We start from the raw sequence: 22,115 nt of genomic DNA, 5'->3' as shown, positions 1-22,115 counted from the left end.
AAATTATGAAAAGCATTGTTTTCATTCCTGACTAACTTATTTTCCCTAGTGCCACAAATTAAACTTTCTAAAATGGTCTAATGTCATTCCATTGATGAAATATTATTTCCTAATCTTTGCCCTCAACATACAGAATACCTTCTAGTGGATCAAAACCTGTTCCTCAAAACCTACCATTACTCTGCTTAGTGGTCTACAGATTTGCTGTTATAATCAAGGCAAATGATCAGTGGGTTTCTATACCATGGGCTGACGATTGAAGATCAATGTCTCACTGCTTGAAGATCAATGTCTCTGGGATTTAGCTACATGGTGTTGACACTAACGCCTAAGTTCTCTCAGACTGTCTTGATTTTGCAGATAATTGTCCTTCCACATAAACTGTTTTTATATATTCTTACCCAGCTTCTTATCAAGTATTTTTCTCCCATGAAAAACCATCAGTGCTATCTCTGCATATTTTGTGTCTAATCTGGGGATGACATATTTTCATGCAATTTGTATAAGTGTTTTCTTATAGCTCCTAATTTTATTCTCTATTTTGGTCTTCTCCACTAAACTGTGAGAGTGGAACAGAAGTAGTAACATTTATTTCTGCACTCTGAGAATCATATCTAACATGTGATAATTATTAAGAATGTTTGTTGCTAAATATTCTATGCTGTAAACTCATAATAGGAACAATGAAGACTTATTAAATATATGGTTTAGTTTAATAGGATAAAGAAAAGTCACTTAGTTGAGCATGGATGAAACTATAGAGATAAACTTTCCAAGAAAATATTAAGGGGATCTCACAAAACTCATCAAAATGAATTGGATCATCAAGGGATTTAATAGTTTGCTCCCATTAAAATGTAATGTTTTATTATTTATCTCTAAAACTATGAAACTGTTCTCCCTCAAGTATGCTTTTATTTGAAGCCTTTTTTAAGTATTATGTAAAATAAAGAAAAACCCAGAGAAGAAAGAGGAAACAGCTGAGGAAAGAACAGATCTCAAACCAAAGCCCAATAAATTGGGCCCAAACTTGAAGTCAGGAAAACGAAGCTGCTTAGGAAAGAAAGGTATTCCCATCTCTGCTTGTGGAGAGGAGAATCTGTGTCCTAGCACCACAAAGAAGAGAAGACAAAAAATAACGAACAATACAGGGCACTATGTGAAGGAAAATGCTTAAGAGAGAAACACAATGGCAGAACAGACCAGAAAAACATCTTTGGTAGATGGAGGTTGAAGAAAGCAGCAAGTATCAATGATTGTTTTCATGGCAGAAAAAGGAAGGAGATAAGGGATGAGTGTGGCAAGCCATCAACAGATGTGAGATGTCTTGTTCCTTTTCTCAAATTGTCTCTGCATGTGACCCACTTTATTTAAGCCTACATTTTCTTTTAAAGAAATACTGAATACCATGCTGGGAAAATAACTTTACTTAAGATTTCTACAACTGCTAATCTAGGAAATGGTCTCGAAGGCTCTGCATTACTTACACCAATGTTCCATGATTGTGACCTACCATATAGTTTATAGTCAACACTTCAAAAGGCAAAAAATATGGAAAGAAGAAAAAGGGGAAGAATAAAATAACAGACTACTTGCATGAACTGGAATTGTTTATTGATTGCTTGTTTGTTTGTTTGAGGGTCATACCAAGAAGTCCTTAGGACTTATTTCTGGATCTGTGTCCAGGGATTATATTGGGGGAACTAGAGATTGAATTTGGTTGGGCACAGGGAGCCAGGGATTGAACCCATGTTGTCCATGTGCAAAGCAAAAAACCTACCTGCTATACTATCACTCTGGCCACAAGAATGAAAGTGTTCCAGTTGATATATAGTGAGAATATTTCCATGTTATTTAGAATATAGAAGATCAGCCCTCTCACTTCAGATGACTCTGAATATAGTTTCTGTGGTGTCAGCAGTGAAAAGAGAATGCTTGACATTGAGTGTAGGCAGGTGAACAGACCAAAATCTCAGAGTTCAGAAAACCCCACAATGCTAACCAATCAAGGTCATGAATATTTAGCTTTACTAAATCATTAATATCTTCCCATCATAGTCATTACAAGCATTACAAATGGCTATGCACACAGTGTTATGGTTTTCAGCAGTAAATAAGAGATACAGTGAGAGAGAAAAACAAGCAGTAGTTAAACATGAATAAGATCACAGAGAAGACATATTCACAATATATTTGTAAGTTTACTTGAGTAAGATAAAAACTGACAGAAGTCATCTCTATAATGCCTTTCTCTTACATCAGATACTGGAATCCTGCACAGGAGTTGCTGAACAAGGTTTAGGATAATGTAAAAGACACGCCTTATTAACTCTTGGACATCTCATTTCTTGGTCATAAATCCTATTAACTGGTATTACCAATTGCCATAAAACCTGGAGATAAAAGATAATTTATGCTCAGTGTACAGAAGCTAATGTCTCTGTATTCCCGAGAAGCATAGGACCAGAAAATGAGAAAGTATGTAGTGAAAGCTGGAACCATCCCCCCTCTCAGGGTTAGTGTGATAAACATGGCTGAGCCCCAACCATCTTCACAGAGAACAGAGTTAGTGAGTCATAAATAGCAGAGATGTTTCATGTCTAAAATGTGTCTAATAATTACATAAAATGTGCTCATCAAAGGTAATTAAGTCTTACTAAGAATACCTTTTTTTTTAAATAAAAAAAACGATTGTTTTTGAAGGGAGACTCTTCCTTTCCTTATATTATGCTGATAGACTAAATTTCCTGTCAAGTAAAGGCTACCTGCAGAGGTTCTCAGAATAATATCTGTCCCAAGAAAATAAAATATACCAAAACATAGTATTAAAACATTTACTAGAAATCCAGTCATGAAAACAATGCTAAACATTTAAATAGGCCTGCAATTATATGAGACTGTCTTGTTTTAAAGTCCAATTGGTAATGAATCCAATATGAAGTCCAAGTTAGGAGGGTTAAAAAAAAATGCAGACAAAGATTTTAGCCATACCAAATGAAGCATGTTTAAGTGAGTGGCTACAAGATATACAGGTTCATCCAAATGACTAAACAAATGAACAAAAAACAGTTATTCAGGTACAAACCTAGACTGGTGAGAGTCTCTGAAAGCAACACAGAATATAGCAGGAACAATGATTTAAGGATATGGAGGCTTTATGAAGAGTCTCAAGAGAAACATATCATTTAGACCTACAATCTAGCAGTCTCCTAGTTTTATCCTAGTCCTAGAGCAGATAGGTCACAAATTCTTTTATTAACTCAGGGCACCAAGATACCAATTGGCCATACAATTTCCATAAGAGGTCTAATGCCTTTGCTGTTACCTTCAATTTCAAATCATCTAGAACATATAGGTCAAATATTATAAGACACCACTCTCAAAATATTCCTAATAATACTGAACTATAGCCACTTTTGTAGCATTTTACAGCAAGAATTTTTGGTAATCTTTAAGTTGCCTAAATGATAAAGATTCCACTTACATTTAACTTTTGTTGGAGTTTAGGGAAATTCAGAAAGTAATTTTTATTTAATTAAGTAATAAAAATGGGCTACATCCTCAAAGTGTTAATCAAACTTTATCTTTTTTGAAAAATAAAGTTTCTAGAATATGTTATCTGTGACATACATATTCTAAATCTATGGTTCCTATAAGAGGTGATATGCATAATTTATATGAATACATTCTAACTGCCTACTCAACTCTATATTTCTAATGGATAATTAGAAGTCAATCGACTGTGGCTACTTGAAGAGTCTATGATTTATATCCTGGTCCATTACCCCCATGAAGGAGGAAATGTAGGGCAGTATAAAAACTGTTGGGTCAAAACACTTGACTGGGTGACCAACGTCTATCTTGCCTTCCTCACAGTATAGCAATGAAGCTCAAATACTACTACTACTTCCAAAAGATACTACTTCCAAATGATCTCCCTTCTAGAGAACAGATTTATGGACTTTCAATGAACAAATAAACTTAAAAAATTTAAATCATTTTTTATTCAGTACCAAAGTAAAGCAAGCTGATTTTCTTTTTTTTTTTCTTTTTTTTGGTTTTCCGGGCCACACCCATTTGATGTCAGGGATTACTCCTGGCTAAGCACTCAGAAATTGCCCATGGCTTGGGGGGGACCATATGGGACGCTGGGGGATCGAACTGCGGTCCTTCCTTGGCTAGCGCTTGCAAGGCAGACACCTTACCTCTAGCGCCACCTCGCCAGCCCCAGGCTGATTTTCTTGAGCTTATTTTTGAAAAACAGAATGTCTAAAATACTAAAGTAATATTTGAAAATGATGTTAGTACAAATGAATGGTATTTCTTCTTTATATCCTGATGAATATAAGTCCAGTTACAAATGAACAGTAGGTTTCTGTAGTTAAAGTATTCATTCTCTAGAATATGTATATTATTAAATATATATTCAAATTTTAGTATATTTATGACACATAAAACAAGGCAACACAAACATATACTTAGCAAAATAACCAGTTCCAATGTAACCCTTTCCTAGGATCTCAAATGTTTCTCACAAGTTTAACAGAGCTTCTAATGGATTTAAGTTTGCTTTTTATTTGTTTGTTTGGTTTGTTTTTTTTTGGGCCACATCTAGCAATGTTCAGGGCTTATTTCTGGCTCTGCACTCAGGGATCCTAATAGTGCTTGAGGAATGATATGGAATGCCATGGATTTGAACCTAGGTCAGATTTGTACAAGACAAACTTCCTACCCTCCATGCTATTACTCTAACCCATAGATTTCATTCTTAATCATGATATAAGTATACAATTAAAACTAATTAAGAATAATGGGCTGGAGTAATAGTGCTGCAGATAGAGCAATTACCTTGAACAGTGCTGACCCTGGCCTCCCATATGGTCCCCTTAGCCTGCCCTGAATGATCCCTGCAGCACAGAGTCTGGAGTAAGGCCTGGAGCATTGCTGGTGTGTCTCTAAAACAAACTCCAAAATACATAAATAAGTACAAAATAAATTTTATAATCCTCATTCATATCTTCAACCTTCAAACACACTCATTTTGATTTTTGCATTTTTTGGTAAGCAAAGTCTTAATTTCTTCTCACTGAAAGTTAGTTGAAAGCAGGAACCGAGCCTTTGTATCTGGGTCTATGTCCCCAGACTCTATAGTGAGCATTGCCAGCCCATGCTCTGTCACTCCTCCATAAAGGAAGTTTATGACCTTCCATAAAGGAAGCTTCCATGAGCTTTAAGCCCACACTATGTAAAAATTACTTTCAGAGTATAAGGTAGTTCTCAAGTTGGGTTTTTTTATTTTTGGGGTGTGGTGGTAACTTAGAGGGGGAATCCCCAGAAAGGCCTGACAACTGAAGAGAGTGTTCAATGCTTGGACCCTATGGTGTAGATTTTAAGACTCTTGAAATCAAAAGTTACTTGGGCTACCCCAGAAGTGCTCAGGGATCTCCAGGATCATACACTGCCATGGGTGGGGGACCATGTGATGCTGGGACCATGTGATGTGGACCATGTGATGCTGATCAAACTGGACTCAGTTGCATACAAGACATACCTTAAGTTGTTGTTTCAGTGACACAAAATCACAAAATGAAAGCTGCCCGGAAGTGACTCAGTGATGTACTACTGAGTATACAACCAAATGAAGATGATTGTCAGGATTGGGGCACAGGGGTAATGTTTACAAAGGGATGAATGTGTCTCATGAAGAAGCCAGGAGTTTTTATTCTTGAAACTGTGAAGGGTCACAATAGCAGACACTGAGGAATTCAGGTACCTATACAGTTGGGCTGAAACAATATTCAGTTATGAGTGAGGTTATTTTTGAGCCCAGAAACTCCCAAGAGCCAAATGCCCTTGGGTTGGGGCACAATAACTCTGTTCTCACTAAAGGTGACATGCAGCCAGGCCCAGCTTTTAAGAACATATGAGGTTGCTTTCTAATCCCCTATTTCGTGAGCCATACCCAGAGATGCTCTTCTGGCTCTCCAATCAGGAATTACTCCTGGCAAACTCAGGGGACTATATGGGATGTCAGGAATTAAATCCAGACTGACCTTGTACAAGGCAAATGCTCTAACTGCTATACATTTTCTCCAATACTTATGCACCAAAGAATCACTTGTGGAAAGCTCAGGGAACCATATGGGATGTCGTGTATCAAACCTGGGTGGTCCCAATGCAAGACAAGTGCCCTATTTGCTGTACTAATGCTCCAGGTGTTGGGCTTAGATTATTAAAAAAAAATGTGGGTCCAATCTGCCTTGCTGGTGCTAGCCTAGGACAGACCATGGTTTGATCCCCCAGCGTGCCATATGGTCCTCCAAGCCAGGAGCAATTTCTGAGTGCAGAGCTAGGAGTAACCCCTGAGTATCACCTGGTGTGGCCCAAAAATTCAAAAAAGAAAAAAAATGTGACCTTGTGACCTCAGTTACCTCAAATTTCCTATGAATGAGGATAAAATGCAAGAACCAAAAATCTTAGGGCCAAGAATGAGCTTCACAGACTGAGCACATGCACTGATATGGAAGTACAGATTGGACCTTCATAGCTGAACCTCACTGGGAATGACTCCATAGTGCATTATGAGAATAGCCCCTGAGAACTGTCAGTTACCCCCCAAAAAACCAAAAAGGACAAAATAAAAAGACTACTTGATTTGGGGGCTAATTATTGTCATTGTGCTGAACATGGTCTATCTAGTATATTAGATAAACACCCTAATAAATGTCAAACAGTTCAAAATGCTAGGAAATAAGCTAAAAGAATTCTGTTAAGTGCAATAATCATGCTTTAACAGAGTGAGATTGAAAAAGAAAAAGGGGAGCAAAAGAGGAAAAGACAGGGAATCCAATGAGAGAAATGGAGAGAAAGAACACACAAAAAAGAGCTTTTATCTACTAGAGATAGAAACTCATAGTTGTTTACAATACAGGGATAACTCCTACCTTGAAAATACGTCATGTGGAATCAACTTAGACCTCAGGAGATTAGATCCCATCCATCCAACTTTGAGCCCTGGATCCCAGTCACAGAAATGGCACAGTCCTTCAAACAGCTGCAGGTAACAAACCCCATCCGGAACAACCTTATTACTGCTGGAACACCAACGAGTGCCAGCTCTAATACGATATCCTGACACCGAGGAAAAGGGGAACAACTTGATTTAAAAGCAGGTTATCTTGCCCTACCAGCCACCGATAAGACAAAATCAGAAGATTTGTCACCCGCTGGTAGGTCCAGAAGCCAAGAACGCGATTTACAGAGGACTGGCTGCTAGAACCATGACCAGACTGTATATATCTTGGGACCAATAAAAAAGCCCTAGCCTAGGGTTTGAGCTACGACCTGCACAACAACCATGATCCCCAGTTCCAAAGGTCTGGCAGAGACAACTGTAATGGAATGGGGCTTCTGGAAACGCAAGGAAAGGCGTTATCCTAGGTGCCATCCCAGGGTTAGTGCCAAGACCAAGACCACCAACCACAGAAGATGGACTAGAGTGACACTGAGGGAACAGAACTTCTACAACCACAAAGACTGACTTCATCATAAGTCCCACCCCTGTAACTGTGCAGATACTGAGATCTCTAGATACAGAGGTCTCACTATACCACCCAGGACGGAGCAGAAGCCTCCCAAACCCCACAAATGCACCACCGGGAGAATAAAGGATCATGAACAGAGTCTATAGTTGATCCCATGACAATATACTCCAAGGGCGGAGAAACCCCATATCTCTTAGGCCATGTGAATCCCTTTTCGAATGACCCCAATATTTACTGTGCCTCGGCAGGAGGGAAAAAAAAAAACAAAACATTGTTTATTTTTCATATATTACTTTTTATCTTCATGTACTACTATTATTATTTTTATTTACCTATCTATTTTTGGTTGATTTCTTTGTTTTAGTGTGGTTATTGAAGTTATTGCCCCCACTTACCTTTTTTTCTCTTCTTTTTTTTTTTTCTTTTCAGATTTCTGGGTGGCACCCGGCAGTGCTCAAGGATTATGCCTGGCTCCGGGCTCAGAGATTGCTCCTGGCGGGCACGAGGGACCGTGTGGGGCGCAGAGATTCGAGCCGATGACCTCCTGCATGAAAGGCAGACGCCTTGCCTCCATGTGATCTCTCTGGCCCCTTTTCCCTCTTCATGGGCTCTGCCATGATGCCTATCTCAAGACCACGGCATTTTTTGTTTGTTTGTTTGTTTTGTTCTGTTTTTGTGGTGCTTAGCGTTATTGTTGGAACTCTTAATAGATATTTGACACTTCATTTCGTAGGGGTGGACTGTTTCACCTTCTTTTTCTCATTCGTCTCTCAAACCGATGGCGAGAGCCTCTAGAAGAATTCTGCTTATTTCCGGCGTATTAGACTTTTACCCCAGTTTATTATTTTCTCCTCTTCAAACAAAACCACATAACTTGAACTAGCTAGTCCTGCCCCCCAATTAGAGGGGGAAATAAAGGAGGCATCAGGACCAAACAGGTGTAAGACTATGAAGTAATAGGATAGGTACAGAGGAGACCACATATTCTAGCAGCCCTGGGGGTGAGGGAAGAGGATATGGAAGGTAGGACAAAAACGGAGGAGTAGGGAAGACAAACCGGTGATAGGAATCCCCCCTGATTTTATGTAAATATGTACCTAAAATATTATTGTCAACAATACGTAAGCCACTATGATCAAAATAAAAATTATGTTTAAAAAAAAAAGAATACACAGAAGACTTGAAGTAGGTTTTGACACAAAAAGAAACCACCAAAAGAAACCTTTCATCTTTTTTAATTTTTTAAAATATTTTGTGCTTTGGGGCCAACCCAAGGGTGCAAAGGACTTACTCCTTGCTCTGGAGGTACCAGGGTTGTTGTTTTAATATAAATTAATAAGTCCTAGTGTTGCTAGGGAAATTGTGAGGCCATTCTTGGCTAGGCCTGGCCTGGTTCCTGCAGGTCCTATGGCCTCGAGGGTCTGAAGGTTGCAGGGTGAAGGTGGAAAAATTCACAAAGCAGTCAGATGAAATTCCAGGAGTCAGCCAGATCTATTTCACTGTCCTAACCGCCATGCACATTTCCTCACATGGCTTCTATGCTAAGCCTTTTCCTAGCTGCCACTTCTCTGGCTCTCTCTGCCTCTGTCTCCCTTTCAGCTGCTCTCAAAGCTTCCTTGCTGACTGACTCCCCTTTGCTGACTTTTCTTGTTGATTCTCCTTGTTGATTCTCTCTGCAGATTCTCTCTGCTGGCTCTCCTTATTAATTCTATTTGCTGATTCTCTCTCTAACTCTCCTTCTTTTCCCCTCTATCCCTCCAAACAGACTCCTCTTCCTGCCCATTCCAGGTATGGGCAGTTCTGATCATTCAGGTGGGATAAACAAGAAGTTGGGGGTTAAGGCCGAAGCAGTGGTGCAGCAGTAGAGCATTTGCCTTGTATGCAGCTGACCTAGGATGACCAAGGTTCGATGCCCTGGTGTCCCAGAAGGTCCGCCAAGCCAGGAGGGACTTCTGAGTGCATAGCCAGGAGTAACCTATGAGCATCACTGTGGCCCAAAAACAAACAAACAAAAAATTGGGGGAGGGAATACCCACACCAGGGATTGAACCCAAGTTGGTCACAAACAAGTCAAGTGCTCTACCTGCTGTACAATTATTTCAGACCCTGCTGTTCATCTTTTAAAACATTGGTGTTTACCAAACTATATGAACTTGAGCTTTGGTCTCTAAGGTTTTATAAGTATCCATAGGGATGATGGGCAAATGTTAAGGATGTTCTAGGAAAGGGTGCTAGGGAGTGGACATCATAGACAGCAAAAAATGGAAGTTGAGGTAAGGTCAGGCAGAATTTCAATGAAATTCAAGAATCTCTACAAGACAAGTCCTGATTCTCTTCCTCTGTGCCTCTGATAGAGTAGCCAATACTCGTCCTAAACATTCCCATAAACTCCCAGCAGGATGATCTTCAGAAGAGGCCAAACAGCCTGGACTGGCCAAAGTCTCAAGTCATATGACTATGTGACTAATGGCTACTAATTCTATTCTACTAATAGAATAAAAGTTCATTCTAAATTCTCCTTGGACTCACTTTTTTATTAATATATTTTTTTAAACATCTTGATTACAAATATGATTCTGATTAGGTTTCAGTCATGTAAAGAACACCCCCTTTAACCAGTGCAACATTCCCACCACCAATGTCCCAAATCTCCCTCCATCCCACCTCACCCCCACCTGTACTCTAGACAGGCTTTCCAGTCCCTCATTCATTCATATAATTATGGTAGTTCTCAGTGCAGTTGGTGAGCTTCTTGAAGTAAGCTAGAAGTTCCAGCCCTCCTCTCATTGTCTCTAAGGATTATTGCAAAAATGACTGTTATTTTTCTTAAAACCCATAGATGAGTGAGACTATTCTGTACCTATCTCTCTCCCTCTGACTTATTTCACTCAGCATGATAGATTCCATGTACATCCATGTATAGGAAAATTTAATGACTTCATCTCTCCTGATGGCTGCATAATATTCCATTGTGTATATGTACCACAGTTTCTTTAGCCATTCATCTATTGAAGGGCATCTTGAGCTCACTTTTAACTCACACTTCAAATACTTTCTACAAGTAGATATTCCTTCCATGAAGGAAGGAAGTTTATAAGTAAAACAGCGAAGTTATATTGAAAAATATGGTTGTCTAGGCAGGAGATAGCTCATCAAACTGAGTATATGCTCTGCATGTGGGAGGCCTTGGTTTGACAGCAAGGCACCGCATGGCTCTCTGAGCATTTCTAGTGTGGGCTCCCAAGTATTAAGGTGAAAGTATTTTTTCATCTCCAAACCAAAAGTGGACAACTAACTTTGAAGAGATGTAGATACCAGAGAGATTATAGATGAAAATATGCCAATTAGAGAACAGGAAATGTGAAGAGAAAGGCAGCCTTTTTTAAGAATGAAAGGTCATGGCACTAATTGAAAATACAATGGGTGACCTGATCAGTAAGTACATCACACAGCTAGATCAATTAAAAGTATGAAAATAAACTCAGAGGTGATAACCCTTAACCAGCCACCTTCCATTCAGAAAGAGCTAAAGACACAGAATATGAAATACATTTAGAAATGTATGTGCTACTATTAGAAGATCTTAGTTACCTTGAATTAGAGTTGTATAAGAAAGAATAGAGTTGGACAAACACAATGTCTGAATATACAGAGTGCAGCTGATTAGTAGCTATGGCAGAGCAAATGCTTTGAATACATAAGATGAACACATTTTTAGTTAAGTTTATAATAACTCATGTTCAAGTTAAGGTAGAGAACTCTAAATTCATGGAAATATGTGAAGAGTAGAAGCCAATTCTCAAAAGTGGTTTCTTTCATTGGTTAGTCCAATAATTTGGTTTATAAAAATATTATCGGAATGCACCTTTAGGAAACTAGTACTCTAGTAACACAAGTACCTTAGACAAGTTCCAATAAACCATTTTAGTGATCATACCATGATACAATCAATACAATAAATTTTAGTGCTTCACAGCAATAGAATATATCAAAGGTCAGAATTGTTGGGAAAGTGTCAGTGAGTACCAAGAAAGTATCAAGAATCTCAGAAATACATTTATGGATGTCACATTGATAACTTAATCTTCAATGGCTTCCCATAACTTATAGCAAAAAAGGTTATACGCTCCTGTAAAAAATTCAAGACAGTCATAACTTAAACAGTCTTCTAGTCTTATCTTCTGGTTTGTTCCCACAATTCTGTGGAGCATCTGCCTAAATATGTGGAGCACCTTGTTTTTCTCTATATCTCTGTAGTTTCCATTAGGCTTGAATGATTCACCTATCTTCTCCCATAGAAATATCTACTCATCCTTGAATAGTCTGCTGAAACAGAAGTCAAGTTCCTTGAAAGGAAAGAATTTTTTCTCTTCTGCTGGAAATCATGTTCTTGGAAAGGAACCTGGCAATAGCAACAAGTCAACATCAAACTATTAATTTTCTGAATTAACTGAGTGTATAAATATAAGAGTGTATAAAGGGGCTGAAGCTGTGGCACAGCAGTAGGGCATTTGCCTTGCACGCGGTTGTACAAACCAAGGTTCGTCCTAGGTCAACCACCTTGGCATCCCATAGCCAGGAGTGATTTCTGAGTGCATAGCCAGTAGTAACCCTTTGGCATAACTGGGTGTGGCCCAAAAAACAAAAAAAAAAAGTGGGAGAGAGTGTAAAAATAAGGAAGTGTAGGAATGTGAGAGGGCCCAGTGAATGGTGCTCAGGGGTTACTACAATTTCATTGCTTGTTTTTTGAGGAAATAGGCAGTGCCAAGAATTGAACCCAGGGTTCCTGCATGCAGAGATTATGCTCCAGTTATTTTGAGCCATTACTTCAACCTCCTGTCAAAATACCACTAACTACACCCATGCCCAATCATCTCTTCTTTCATCATCTTCATGTGAGCCTTTTGTTTGGCATTTAAATTTTTATAAATGTCTTCTTCATGGAACATAGATTGAGAAGCCAAGACAAAGGCTACCATTTTAATTCTCAGATGCCTAGCTGTGCAGACAGGTAGTAGCCTATGATAATTGTTTGCTGACTAAATAAATTGGCAACATGTAGTTTGAGCCCAAATATTGGCTCCCTTTCCATTTCTCATAGGAAGTATTTCCAAAAAAGCCACATAGCTAAGAAATGGAAAGAGCAGAAAATAAATACAAACTGATTTGGTGAGTTTGCATTTTATCTACTACATTCAACCAATAACAATTTCTCACATACCACTTTAAGTAGTACATTTACAATGAGGCAGAAGGAAATTTGAAAAACTTAAAATTTCCTTCTTTTAAAAATGAGGCCAAATAATTATTTTGCAAACTGAAATCCACCTTGCAAACCTTGCTAATTGAATAAGAATCCTGATCTAAGTAACATCATGTGATTAGAAATGACATCATTATTAGAAATTTATTCTGAGTCAGTAAGAATTAATGAGCAGGTGCCTTATGAAAAGCTAAAGATTTGTTAAGTGCTCAACAAAATCAAATCCAGTTTCCAATTATAATGACACCACTGAAAATATATGAGCATTCCATCAGAAATATTTGCCAAGCTTTGTGTTTCCTTTGTTCAGATTTTTCTCCAGTGGCATTCGTGTTTGACTGCTCAAAATGCAAAAGTGCTAAATTGAATTTTTAGTCAATTTAATTAAAAGTTTCAAGTTTTTTTTTTTTAATTTGGGGCAACATATAATGACAACTTTGAGGCTTCTCTTCTCTTGTTTTCCTGGTTCAATGAGCAATAGACTGGAAAGAGACTCAAGTCAACAAGTGAACCTAGTTTCAAGACCACACTGGTCTTTGTATCCAGGTAAACTAAGAATTTTCACAAAGAAGCTGACATTGTATCCAAGTATCACTTACAGGCTGTAGAAGGTAGATGAGAGATTCCTCCTGGATTATTATGATTGGCAGAGGAGTGATGTTGGTCGCTTGGAACAAGGTGTGCACAGATGCCATAATCTGGTCAAAACGTCCAGCCAATCCACCCAAGGTCACAATCACATCTACCTAAGCAAGAAAGTAAAACAGAGAGTCACATGATTATAGAATGACATAGAATTTAATGGGGGGAAACTCTGAAATATAGCTGGTAACACTCTAATATGTTTGATAGGCTCCAAGGAAATGGTCAAAATCTTGGCAAATCCAAAAGGAGTTCAATTACTAACTCAAAATCATATCATCCTTGGTCAGTGGCAGGCAGGTTTCAAGATCAAGTATTCCACATATCAGCTTCCCCATATCAGACTTTCCAACAGAAATGGAGTCAATTTTTCTGGGAAAATTGTTTGTGTCTTTTCTCCTTGAAAGGTTTCTCTGAGATAATGGAAGGTGTTCATCAACTAGCCATACATATATGGATACATCTTTTAAGACAAGCAGTATCAATGAGACTTTTTTAGAGGTATGTTACACCATTGCTGTTTAAATATACTGAGGATGTTTTCTTTTTATGGAAACTAGCAAGTTGTCTATACTTATTCTATCCATTCTCATCTTTACTTTAAAAAACCAGACTAAAGAGACAATATAGTGCGTAAGGCTCTTGCCTTATATGACAACCTAGATTTTATTCCTGGCACTGCACATGGTCCCTTGAGTTCTTTCAAGAGTGACGTTTAAGTGCAGAGCCAGGTATCTTCCTGTATCACCTCCAAAAATGAAAAAAAAATCAACAGATGATAATAACAGGGATAGTGAGTTTCAATGTCATAATGAAATGAGTTGATAAGTATAAAGCTTTAATAAAATGTCCTATGGAATTGTTTTAAACAAGTCAGCTACTATACCACACTTATTATTGTTATTATGCTTAATAACTATTAATGTTGTTATTATTACACATGAGTTTGTATGCCACTCTTGTTACTTAAAACTTTAAAGAACTTTTTGTCTGATGCCAGAGTGTTCAGCAGGTTGGGTCCTGTCTTTAGAATGCTGCTGACCCTGATTTGATTCCTGGCAAACTATATGGGTCGCCAACTAATGCTTGGAGTGATCCCTAAACTTGAGCCAGAAGTAAGTCTTAAGCACTGCTGCAGGTGGTTCAACCTCCAAAAAGAATGCTATCCCTTTAATTATAATATTAAATGTTAAATTTATCACATTTCTGGGTATGTATAAAATGAATATAGAAATAAACTATAAAAATATAACATGATATATATTAAAATATTGAATGTCTAAAACTGAACCATGCATAACTTTGTAAATAAAGGTGTTTTAATTAAAAAATAGGATAACAAGTCCCCACATAAAATAATAATAGAACAGCTGCAGAGAAGGGAAGAAAATAAATCTTTTAGCTAAGGAGCTGTCCTCTCATACTGCTCTGTAAATGAGACCCAAACATGATTCAGCTGTACAGAGTAGCATACCACAGGGATTGGGAATGTAAAGAGGCACAGATCCTTCAAAAGTCCATACACATATTACTCTATGAACTAAGTTGCTTTATGGATTGTGGAAAAAAGCTCATGTATTAAAATTCTACAATAAAAAGCAATTTTTCAAAATACCCTGTAACCTCAAAGGTCTGGGTCCTTGCTAGTCTATGAAGCACAAAGGGGTTGAAGTTGAAGGAAGCAAGTTGAGAAAGTTTCATAGGCAAGGCTGGAACAATAGTATAGTGGGTAAAAAAAACACTTGCCTGGCACAAAGCTTATCTGTGTTCAATTCCTATCATCCCACATGGTTCCCAGAGCACTATCAGGAGTAATTCCTGAGTACAAAACCAAAAATAAGCTCTGAATGACACCAAGTATAGACCAACAACCAAAATAATTTGGGGGAGCCACACCCATTTGATGCTCAGGGGTTACTCCTGGCTATGTGCTCAGAAATTGCTCCTGGCTTGGGGGGGGGCATATGGGATGTCGGGGGACTGAACTGCAGTCCATTCTAAGATAGCGCTTACAAGGCAGACGCCTTACCTCTAGTGCCACCTCTCTGGCCCCAATCAAAATAATTTTTAACAGGAGACAACAGTTCAACAAGCAAGAGGCTAGAGAACTCATACCACATGGAACGATTCTGCCTGCTAGAGTGGCTTATATAGGAAATGAATAGGGGAATCTATATTCAGAAAATTCAGGCAGAGGCTGGTAGGTACTGGGATTTTAATAAATTTCCAAGAGACTGGTCTTCATAGGCACATTCCAGTGGATTTGTTAATCTAAATAAAGGTATGGGATTCAGAGTTCAGTTTATACTTTCTTTGCCTTGCATAGGCTTTAGGGAATAGAATAAAATATGGGGAACATTCTCTTTAATGTCAATAGCTCAAACCCAAAGGAGTTTGCTGGTTTTAATTTTGAGTTTAGCTTTTAATTTGACTGGGTCTGTTCCAATCATATAAAAATATAAGGTAAAATTGCTTTCAGTATTGCAATAAAATTTCTTTTGGAGGAGTCACATCTGATTCTCAGGAGTTACTCCTGATTTTACATTCAGAGATTACTCCTAGTTGTATTTGGGAACCATATGGTATACTGGGGTTCAAATCCCAGATAAGTTGTGTGTAAGGCAAGTACCCAACCCAACTCTGGCCCTATTCTCTTTTTTCCAAAATCTTAGATAAATTTAGTTCTTGAAGATGATAAGCTTCTAGAATAGTTGTACCCTATCCAAAACCCAACAGTGGCCATTTAGTCAGACAATATTCCATGTGTAGCCAATAACGAAGTTTATCCAACCTACTTTTTTTTTTTTTTTTGGTTTTTGGGCCACACCCGGCGGTGCTCAGGGGTTACTCCTGGCTATCTGCTCAGAAATAGCTCCTGGCAGGCACGGGGGACCATATGGGACACCGGGATTTGAACCAACCACCTTTGGTCCTGGATCGGCTGCTTGCAAGGCAAACGCCGCTGTGCTATCTCTCCGGGCCCTATCCAATCTACTTTTAATATTGATACAATGCAATAGAGCACTTTTTTTTTGTTTTTTTGGGCCACACCCATTTGATGCTCAGGGGGTACTCCTGGCTAAGCACTCAGAAATTGCTCATGGCTTGGGGGGGACCGTATGGGACACTGGGGGAATTGAACTTCGGTCCTTCCTTGGCCAGCGCTTGCAAGGCAGACAACACTTTACCTCTACCACCACCTTGCCAGCCCAGTAATAAAGCACTTTGAAGACTATGGAAGAAGTAGATTAACTGCCATACTATAGTAACACATGAGTGACTATGATTCATTTAAAAAAGACACAGTAATAGTCATTAAAACATCATGGTATTGGAATAAAGACAGATCCTCAGATCAGTAGAATAGATTTGAGTATTCAGAAAATGTTCCCCAGACATAGAATTAATTAATCTTTGATAAAGGGACAAGAAATACAAAATGGAGCAAGTAAGGCCTCTTCAACAAGTGGTGTTGGGACAACTGGTCAATCACATACGAAAGAAGCGACCTCCATCTAACACCATGCTCCAAGATCAAATCCAAGTGGATTAAAGACCTTGATATCAGGCCTGAAACCATAAGATATATAGAAGAACACATAGGTAATCCACTCCACGACATTGAGACTACAGGCATCTTTAAGGAGGAAACAGCACTGTCCAAACAAGTGGAAGCAGATATAAACAGATGGGACTATATTAAGCTGAGAAGCTCCTGAACCTCAAAGGTAATAGTGATGAGGATACAAAGGCTATTTACAGAATGGGAGGAAGTATTAATCTAATACTCATTAGATCCAAGGGCCTAATGTTTACGATAAACAAGATATGAACAGATCTTAACAAGAGAAAAAAACCTAACCCCATCAAAAATAGGGATAAAAAACGAACAGACAATTCCTCAAAGAAGAAATACAAATGGCCAACAAACACATGTAAAAATGTTCCACATCACTAATCATCAGGGAGATGCAAATCAAAACAACAATGAGGTACCATCTCAAGCCACAGTGACCGGCACACTTCACAAAGAACAAGAACAATCAGAGCTGGCAGGGATGTGGGGAGAAAAGAACTTTCATTCACTTTGGTGGGAATGCTGCCCAGTCCAGCATTTATGGAAAACAATATGGAGATTCCTAAAGAAAACTGGAAATTGAGCTCCCATGTGGCCCAGCTATATCACTCTTAGCAATATACCCTAGGAAAACAAATACATAATACAAAAATGCCCTCTGCACACCTATATTCATTGCATCACTATTTCAACAGCCAGGATCTGGAAACAACCCAGATGCCTGACAATGGATGAGTGGCTAAAGAGACTGTGGTACATATACACAATTGAATACTGTGCTGCTGTCAGGAAAAAATAAAGTCATGAACTTTTCCTATACATGGATGGACATGGGAACTATTATGCTGAGTGAAATAAATGAGAGGGAGAGAGATAGAAACAAAATAATCTCACTCATCTATCGGTTTTAAGAAAATAAAAGACTTTATTGTAATAATACCCAGAGACAATAGAAATGAGGGTTGGATGTATCGGCTTCAAGAAAGTAAAAGACATTATTGTAATAATACCTAGAGACAATAGAAATGAGGGTTGGAAGGACCGGCCTATGACATGAAGCTTACCACAAAGAGTGAGTGAGTCCAGTTAAAGAAGTAACTACACTGACAACTATCATGACAAAGGTAGTGAATGAGAGAAATAGAATTACCTGTTTCGAATACAGGCAATGGGTGGGGAGGAGGGAGATAGAGGGCGCATCGGTGGTGGGAATATTGCACTGGTGAAAAGGTTGCTACTTTTTTTTATAACTAAAACCCAATTACAAACATGTTTGTAATCATGGTGCTTAAATAAAAAAAAATTCTTTTTAAAAAGACACAGTATACATCGAAAAGTACCGGTAAATTTGGAACACATTACTTATTTCTGGTCATATAAGAAATTTGCAGTATTTACCTTTGGTAAGTTTTTTAAGAGCATTCTATGAAAGGTATATCATACATCTATGGAATTCAATACTATTTTTGAGTCTTTTTTAGATTAGTGTCCTAATGAGACTATATATCCAAGAAGCAAGAGCATATAGTAAAAAACAAAACATGTTAGTCTTGAGAGAAAGATTTGGCTCAGATTTGGGGAAATGGTAGAGCTGTTTCTGTGGGAACAGCAACTCAGGCAAAAGGCCTGAGCTCCTACTGAAGAGACTGGATGAGTGAAAACATGCCAGACCAACAAAGGGACAGAGATAACACAGGATTACAAAAAATTCTCATCTAATGGGAATTCTTTGAAAGCTTATGAGAAAGACATGAAAGATAATATCCTATACATGGATGTACATGGAATCTATTATGCTGAGTGAAGAAGTCAGAGGGAGAGAGAAGGACACAGAATGGTTTCACTCATCTATGGGTTTTAAGAAAAATGAAAGACATTTTTAACAGTATCTCAGAGATAAGAGAGATGAGGGCTAGTAGGTGCAGCTCATGACATGAAGCTCATCACATAGAGTGATGATTGCAGTTGGAGAGATGACTACACTGAAAACTATCATAACAATGTGAATGAATGAGGGAAGTAGAAAGCCTGTCTCGAGTACAAGTGTGGGGGGGGAGGAAGGAGATCTGGGAAATTGATGGTGGCAATTTTGCACTGGTGAAGGGGGGTGTTCTTTACATGGCTGTAATCATTCAACTATAATCATATTTGTAATCACAGTGTTTAAACAAAGATAATTATAAAAATGGAAAAACACAGAGAAAGTACTAAGCATGGAAACATATTCCTATCTATATAGTGCTACATTCACAGCAGTTTATAGTTTATTTACAGTGTGCAAATTTTGGAATCTCTGTTTTAGTTCTCAATGTTTCATTCCTATACTTTGTGTGTTGAGTACATTAAGATCTATGACCTTTAAGGCCAAAATTTAACCCCCATCTTTGTGCTTGACCTTGGTGATGAATAAACAGGATCTGTAAATCAGTCTCTACAGTTTTCAGGACAAAGAAGCAGAATCTTACTGCTTATCACTACTAGGGAATATTCCCTAGAGGACATATTTAACAAGATTGATTAAAAACATTAAAGGATTGAGGTAAGCAGCAGGTGGTCAGGGAAGGAGACAGCTGGGAGTGGTGCAGAGATCTCCCAACTTAGCTATATACCTGACAATCAGAGAGAGATGGTAGGATACAGACACAGTCCTTACATATGTACTCTGGTTCTACAATGCCAGATGTTGTTGTTAGGACAAGAATGCCAGTGGGACAAAGCATGCAATCTAAAACATGAGGCTGGAAAAAATGGACAAAGTTGAGGCTCGTACCTATTAAGTGGCTGTCCATGGTTCAATTCTGGCCATGCAGAGTCCCTACATATCATTGTCTACAACCAAGGAAGTAATGAGCACTGCTGCAGGGTGTGGCCCTGGATGCTCCTGAATACTGATCACCATGAAGTAGCCTGGCTAATTCCCAACACATCAGGTCTCAAGCAGCAGCACCAGGGACTCTGCAGGAATTCCCAGGCCAAAGCCACAGCAGGCTCACATCCTTCTGTCTCTATATTGAAAAGTTAGGCCTGGAGGTCCAGATAAAAGAAGTGTTCCCCAGGAATCCAAAGATACGCTTGGGAGCTCAACTCCAATCTATTAAACAGACCTTAGGCAAGGAGCCTTTTTCACCTGGATTAAAAGCCCCAAGCATTTGTTTCTGCTAACCCCTAGTGTGTTGTATGTTTATAAATCTTCCTTTTTTCCTTATGCCTTGGCATCCAAAGAAACAGGCTTCAGCTGGAACACTAAGGTAGTAAGGCAGGTCTTTCCAGAGTTCCCCTTCTTGACATCCCCTATGATCTAGCAACATTCAAACACACCAAATACACCTGTGGGAGACTGGCTCAGCGTCCCCTCTTCTCTCTCAATTTTCTTCCAGTCGTTTTCTGACCCCTTTCTCTGGGAAGTCCCTATAGTCATCCCTGAATAACTTGCCTCCGTTAGGACTTGACAGTTGAAGAAATTCTGCAGTATCACAAGTTTCTTTTATGCCAATACCATATTGGTCATCAAATTCCTCAATTTAAGTCACAAAATGACTCATGACAATATTCCCATTCACATTTCATCAGAATAGTTGTACACTTATCTCTCCTCCTTAAGGAAGCAGATAAATCTCCCATGCCAGCTGCAGCTCACAACCAAGCAGGTTGCTCACAAGCAAGCAGACCAGGAGACATGTTGATAGAGCTCCTTTGAGCATGACCCACCCTAGAAGGAACTGAATAAATATAACCAGAGAGGAAATAAATTAATTATTGTGTGGACTTGACATTATTTAACTCCTACAAGAGAGCATTTTCTTTTTTGGCACGGGTTGCAACAGTTAGCATTTTTTAAAGAAAGTAAAAGATGCTTTGCAACAACTAGTAATGAGAAAACTGAACTGATATGCATGGGAAAGAATGAAGAAACAAGATCATTATTTAATATCATAAAACTTAAATTAACTTTGGACATAACATTCTACAGGAAAAGAAGTGGTTCATCCCAGGAACTCAACTTAAGGGTTGTATCTTGAAACTCAACTCCAATAAGAAAGGAATCAAAACCAAGAATAAACAAATGGGACAGAATAAAATTTAAAAGATTTAGTATAAAAAACATTTCACAAAATCTAAAAGACCATCAGTTATTTGGAAAGAACACATACACATCATATGGCTGCTGAAGGTTTACCTTCAAAATATATGAAGAAGGCACGCATTAACAGAGAAAACTCAATAGAATTCAAACATGTCAAAAAGCAAAGACACTTCTCTGAAGGCATACATATGGCCCACAGATAAATTGAAAATGCTTAAAATGGATAATTGTTAGGAATATGTAAATCAAACAACTTTATGACATACCAAAAAGATTGAAATAAGTATTGGTGAGAATAAGGAGAAAAGAATCTTGTGCACTGAGTTGGAATATAAATTGGGATAGTCTCTACACACAGGGAAATGGACATTCCTAAACTCACACATATGCACAAGCACACATATACCCCTACACACAGAGAAGAAATTCTATGGAGATATCAAAGCCAACCTAATAATTTCTCCTATAATATTTTCATGTTTGTTTCCCATTACAGTTGCTTCAGCCAAAATCTCAAGGTCATCTTGGCTTCTCTTTTTCTTAAACCCAACATTTACAGTTTGAGAAAATTCTAATGGATCTACCTTCAATTTACATCCCAAATTTCTTCTCTCTTTGCATAATCCCATCACATCTATGGCTAAAATATTACTGAGGTCTGTTGCAATGGATTTGTATAGCCAGTTTTTGGCTAAGGAGAAGTTGCTAATGTACAAGAAAAGACATTTAATATCAGTAGTCTGGGCAATGTAATCCCTAACCATAATGAGGCCCTCAATTTACACCTGTAGGAATCCTAAGAAAACAAGAGTATGTGTTGAGAAGGATGTGAAAAAAATCTTGTCTGGTCAGAATGTAAATTGGTAAATTGATAGATCTACCAAAGAAAGCAGTAAGAATGGTCTTCTAGAAGTTAAAAGCAGAACTACCACATGGTCCAGCAAGACCAATTCTATTTCTTGGCATATAGACAATGAAAATAAAACCAGAATTTTAAAGAGAATA

The 22,115-nt window shown here is 38.3% G+C and overlaps 1 protein-coding gene across 1 annotated transcript in view; it reads right to left on the bottom strand.

Annotated features, from left to right (window-relative positions):
* TPK1 (thiamin pyrophosphokinase 1) overlaps positions 1-22,115 on the bottom strand; it is a 408,298-nt gene that overhangs the window by 145,184 nt on the left and 240,999 nt on the right. The window contains exon 6 of the mRNA XM_049784170.1: positions 13,407-13,553. Coding sequence (XP_049640127.1) covers positions 13,407-13,553 — 147 coding nt within the window. The remainder of the gene's footprint in view (positions 1-13,406; positions 13,554-22,115) is intronic.

Source organism: Suncus etruscus, chromosome 1, assembly GCF_024139225.1.
Source record: "Suncus etruscus isolate mSunEtr1 chromosome 1, mSunEtr1.pri.cur, whole genome shotgun sequence".
Classification (NCBI taxonomy): domain Eukaryota; kingdom Metazoa; phylum Chordata; class Mammalia; order Eulipotyphla; family Soricidae; genus Suncus; species Suncus etruscus.
Note: the sequence above shows the minus strand (reverse complement) of the source record. Positions and strands in the feature narration are given on the sequence as shown.